The sequence below is a fragment of the Phytophthora parasitica genome, assembly GCF_000247585.1.
Source record: "Phytophthora parasitica INRA-310 unplaced genomic scaffold supercont2.85, whole genome shotgun sequence".
Taxonomy (NCBI): domain Eukaryota; phylum Oomycota; class Peronosporomycetes; order Peronosporales; family Peronosporaceae; genus Phytophthora; species Phytophthora nicotianae.
Window position 1 is genome coordinate 60,467 of NW_008649071.1, and position 5,514 is coordinate 65,980.

Below are 5,514 nucleotides of genomic sequence, written 5' to 3' on the forward strand. Positions count from 1 at the left end.
GGCTTCAAAAATTCCCCCTCGCCCGTAATAGCAAACGTTGCCGTGAAACGCTTGTGACTTGATCCTCCTTTGCGTAGTAAAACCTTGCGCGAACCACGCGTTGTGATCGTAGACTTGGGCTCCGTTTCGAAGTACCGAGGCACCTGGTCCATGTTGATGATGTTTTTTTGGCTTGATGCCATGCTTGGCAATCAGGTACTGGGCACGTTGGATAAACCCACGGCAAATATCCAGCGCGTCCACTGGTAACGATCTTGTCGTGGTCTGCCTGCGAAAGACCAAGTTTCGATGGGTTTTGAAGCGTGCCAGCCAACCAGATGGCGCCTCAAACCCCGTTGCGTCGGCACCATACAACTGACGGTAGATGTTTTTGGCTTGAAGACGTATATACGAGTCTTTGACACGCAGTCCTTTGTTGTTACGGTGCTCAATCCATTCAAATAGCCGATTCTCCAGATCATCTTGGGCTGGTCGCCGCCCACCACCGCTGAGACGGCGCACCGAACGGTCGGGACTTAACGATCGCGTAAAGCAGCTTGCAGCTCCTCCTTATGAGACCACCACCCTCGAATCGTGCTCGAAGAGATGTCGTGTCGATGGCCAAGGGCGTGGAAGCCGCTACCTTGAGCCCCGGGGTCGTAGCTGGACAGAATTGATACCTTTTCGGCGATGCTGTAGCTGCGGCGAAAGGTGGGCATGGTAACGTAGCTGCGTTTCTTCAGGATATGTAGTTGGCGAGTGAGCCTTTGAATGGATGAACTGCTACCGGCTTAATGAAAATGGTTGGTGAATAGACGACCTGCTTTCTAAAAGCAATACTTGTGTAAGCATTGGCCGTGAGATCACCTTATTAACCCAATTAAGGCCGAATTCTGTATTCGGCAGAATAATCGATATAGCAGGTGTTAATAAGTTGAGAGCTTCTAAGCTGGATGGTGCAAGAATATTCACCGCATATAGTAGTTTGTATAGGAGGGGGGAGGGGTATTTTATCATCATGGATCAGTGATGGGGAGATAGACGGGGGTTTTCCCTGAGGTATAGAAAAGGCGATACAAACGGCTGGGAGGTTTCAGAATTCTATCAAAAACCCTTCGTCGCCCTTCGTCGCCCTTCGTCGCCGCTACTCTCCTCCACTCCCCTTCACGCCACTCATTTCGAGATGACGGACTGGATCGACCCCAAGGAGTTCAAGCGCTTGTGGAGCTCTCTCATCAAGGCGGGGTGGCGTGCGAGACCCCCTGCAGGTCTCAGCTCAGATCATACCCACGTGAAGCCGGGTGTTAAAGGCAAGCTGTGCAAGGACACAGTCAACATTGAGTACTTCGTTGGTACGTTTGGTAACTTCTGAATGTATAACGCTCTTCACGGACGACCTGTACATGTTTAGGCACAAACGCCCTATGGGAATACGCAAAGCAGGAAGGTTTGATCCCTCCGCCTCCACCTCCGCCCCATCGAAGTGGTTCAATTCGTGCGAAGAAGTCTCCGATCGGGAAATTAGCGGCTTATGCTGTCGTCCAACGGCGCCAGCCTGAGCCTCCAGCTCCTGAACAAGGTGCTCGCGTCCATACCGCTAGTGTGGCTGCTACAGAACAAGGTACTCGCGTCAACACCGCTAGTGTGGCTGCTACAGAACAAGGTATGCCAGTGAATGCTGCTAGTCCGGCTGCTACAGAACAAGATGCTGGTGTTGGTGCTGCATTGCGTCAACGTACCACTGTGGATCGAAACACTGGTGATGGTGAAGCCAACGCTGAGGAGGAAATGAAGACTGAAGACGAGCCGACTCTAGATGCATTTGATCGAGATGACTTCATGGAAGCCTTTCGTGCAGAGAATCTGTTTGGCCCCGTTGATATCGACGATGTCAATATTAGTGACGAGTCGTTCCCGTGCAGTGTCGAGTCCGATGAGGAGTCTGCTTTTGACGAGCAGGAGAGTGATGAAGAGGAATACGTGGATGAAGTCGAGTCAGACCCAGAATTTGAGGACACAAGCCAGGGCTTTCGACAAGATGACAGGGCAATGCGGGAGCTTGCCAGCTCAGGGTGGATTTTGTATGGCGAAGATCACTGCGGTAAGCCTGTGCAATACAGAAAAGAGTAATCACAGTCTAACTTGTTCTGTATTGAACTTGATGCAGCTGACTTGAAACTGGACGGAGCTGCCTTGTGTGATGGCAGATGGGGAACCACGAAATCGGCGGCTGCTTTTGCGGAGTCGCCGATTGGAATGTTCTTTTACTTTTTGCCCAAGTGTCTCTGGAAGAGAATTGCCTTGGAGTCCGAAGTCTATCGGAGAAGATGCATACCTGCGATTGCCCAGCAGACTCGTGAACGCCAGCTAGCAGCCCAAGCAAACGATCCTAAGAAATCTGTGAGAGACTTAGAAGACATCATCAACAAACTTGAAAGACAGAAGCCCATTCGAGAGCACGAGATTTTGCATGTAGCAGGCATATTGGTGGCCCGTATACTGTGCGGACACACGGACGGCTTGTCGAAGCATTGGGCTGTCAGTGAAGATGGAGCTGTTCCTCGGGATACCTTTGGACGGTACATGAAGCGGGAGAGATTCCGAACGATAACACGCTTCCTCCATTTTACAAGCCCCAACAGCGGAGATACAACCACTGACAAGGCGTACCAGATCCGACCCATTTTGCAGGTAATCGAGAAAGGGTTCTATTTCGTTGGAACACAACGAAGTGACCGACTGGGGTGGCCAAAACAGCTCATGTTCAAGCAGAAAAAGAGGCCACACTACATGCCTCGAGGAACGTAACGGATTGCCCAGGCCAGGCATTATCCGCAGCTTGTTGCTGCTGCGTGGATGGACTCGAGCCCTGTCCACCTGATCGCCACAGGATGCTCCACAGTGCAGACCCACGTATCGAGGAAGGACAAACGGACGGGGGCTACCACGCGGATGCCGTACCCGCAGCTCGTTGCTGATTACCATTCTGGTATGGGTGGAGTTGACACCCACGATCAGATCCGTCTGCAGCGCTACTCTATCCAGCGATGCGTGGCTTTCAAAAAGTACTATCGACAAGTATTATTAGCTTTTGTCGATATGGCAGTGGTGAACGGCTTCATCCTGCACAGGCTAGCGATGAAGCACAAGGGGGAGCGAGTGCCTACACATATCGAGTACATGAGACGACTTCACATAAAGTTGCTCACAGTGACTTCTGACAGTTTCCGTACAAACCAGTACGGTGAGGATTTGGCTAACACACCACTCCAGACCCGTGAGCATGTGCTACACAGCACCAAAGAACTGTATGAGGCCAAGTCTGGGAAACGCAAGGGAGACAAGAAGAGCCGCTAGTTTCTCTGCAAGGTTTGCTCCGCTTTGAGCCCCCCAAAGGTCAAGAGTTTTGAGAGCCACTTTTTTGTCGAGAGTGCAACAGCAGCATGGGGGGGGATACGTGCCGCGTTGCAATACGGTCCGGCGCACGAAAACCGGGAACACGCTGACGTGCAGCCAGATTTGGCATGGAGCGTGGGGAAGCGGGGCGGCCATCCCTTCTCATCTACGCAAAAAAATCCGGTTTCAAAAGCGCAAGCTTGGCGAGGAAACCAACAGCTGCACGGACGACGGCGACACCGACGATAGCAGCTAAGCGTAGCAGCAGGGGTAGTTAGTAGATGGTTAACTAACTAAATAGCAACTGCATTTTGCGTACCATCAAGTTGCCTCCTTCATAGTATTGCTCACCAAACTTTCGGCTAGTTCTAGCGTACTTACTTCTCTGTAAGTCTAGAACTAACCGAAATTTTGGTGAGAGAGGCATCACGCCGCGTGGCACGAAAGCTCGTCCACTGCTGGCCACCGGAAGCGGTCGGAAACCTTGATCACCTTGAAGGGGATTTAAAATAAAGAGACTTTTTGATTGTGAGCTATCCTTTCCTGGCCAATTGTATTCCACGAAAAAGACATGTGATGGATACATTGCTGCGGCTTTGCACTGTTACGCAGCGCTTTTGTCCCATGCGCAGCGTCTAGCGGCGAAAGGGCTCACAACAGATAAAGTGTTGCAATCTTCGCTCTTTAGTTTAATCGAGATGTTATCTTATTCTGTCGAATACAGAATAAATCTGGGCCTTAATTGGGTTAATACCGAACCCTTTCCTATGGCTGTCCTTGTATTGTATGCGTCGTTGTGTTTGAGGTTTTGGTCTTTTATTTATGGTACCTGTTTTTTTTATAACAATACCTACACGTTTTATGCGGGGTAAGACGGTAGTACGATTGCGATGCGGCGATTACTTGACTAATTAATCAACCTTGCTGGCCACAGCATGCTATCGAGTCGTTAGTGAAGCTGAACGCGGGTCTAATCGTAGGCTGGACGAGATCCGCGCAATCAATCTTGGGATATTTCGCCCCCGAGACAACGTCGACTTAGACGATCATTTTTATGCCATAGATTCAAAAGAGTACGAGGAGACCTCTGCAGACTGGACACCACAGTAGCAAAAGGTGCCCCAGGGTGGGGAAGAGTGGCTACCGCGGCGAAAGAGAAGTGAGAATCTGCGCGTTCGACTGATGGGGATTAAAGAAAATGGAATTGGTAACTTTTTTTCGTACTCTCCAACTACGGGTAGACAATAGTTTGTATCTTATAGTATACTATTGATGTCGTTCCACTAGACTAATAATACGTGAATAATATAGTATAAGGTACAAAAAATGGGTGCCAAAAATAGTGAGGGTTTCCGGTATTTCGACTCTCTGTGGGGTTGATGGGATGGCAGTCGTGAAAATATTACTAGTACAAACTCACCACAATATGCTAGGTTATTCGCCCCAACGACCTTGGTGTTTATTTTGTGTGCACGGTGGCCAATCAGATCCCAAGACTAGAGTTAATGGCTGTGACGGCCTTGGTGCCGTCACGTCAATCAACCAGAGTTTAATTTACCTGCTTCCTTCCACTACAGTGTGTACTTGGTAACGGGTTGTCTTAGCCCGTTACACACATAATACAATAGTACATGCGGGGGTGGTACATGTATCGGCAACATACTATTACTCTTTTCTCGCCAGTCCGCACTGCTTTTGTCCACCGTCCTCGGATGTTACTTCTTGTAGCTCTTTGGTATTAAACGTCTTCCCGAGCATGTTCCGGGGAGGTCTCACGACTTCACCGAAGCAGGAAATCTACCTTTGAGGGTTATCGACCCGAAACTATTGACCCCGCAAAATATGACACTACTAGCCCAATTCCTCTAGTATCTCCACCTGGACATGTAAAAATTCATATTGACGGAAGTGTCAGTCCCTTTCTTTTACTCAAGTGGTGGGGCAACTCGATAATATCGACCACACCATATATTATATGGTGTGGTGAAAAGCAGGACGTTTGCCGACGCATTCATCGTCACATGACGCCTCGCGTCTGGGACGGAGTGATGATGGATCTTGATTTTGTTTTCTTTTACCCCTAAGCTGTCACGATGCTCCAGTCTGTGGAGATTTCGTTGCAGCACGACAATCGTGTCT

General features: G+C 49.6%; 2 protein-coding genes across 2 annotated transcripts; one reads left to right on the forward strand and one right to left on the reverse strand.

Annotated features, from left to right (window-relative positions):
* Positions 1-515: 515 nt before the first annotated feature.
* Positions 516-698, reverse strand: PPTG_24348 (hypothetical protein; the record flags this gene model as incomplete). The annotated part of the gene is made up of 1 exon (XM_008916520.1): positions 516-698. The coding sequence occupies one exon, from the start codon at positions 696-698 to the stop codon at positions 516-518; it is 183 nt and encodes a 60-aa protein (XP_008914768.1).
* A 464-nt stretch (positions 699-1,162) lies between these two features.
* On the forward strand, positions 1,163-2,787 carry PPTG_18527 (hypothetical protein; the record flags this gene model as incomplete). Its single annotated transcript, XM_008916494.1, has 3 exons — positions 1,163-1,331; positions 1,391-2,080; positions 2,147-2,787. The coding sequence occupies 3 exons, from the start codon at positions 1,163-1,165 to the stop codon at positions 2,785-2,787; spliced, it is 1,500 nt and encodes a 499-aa protein (XP_008914742.1).
* Positions 2,788-5,514: the final 2,727 nt, after the last annotated feature.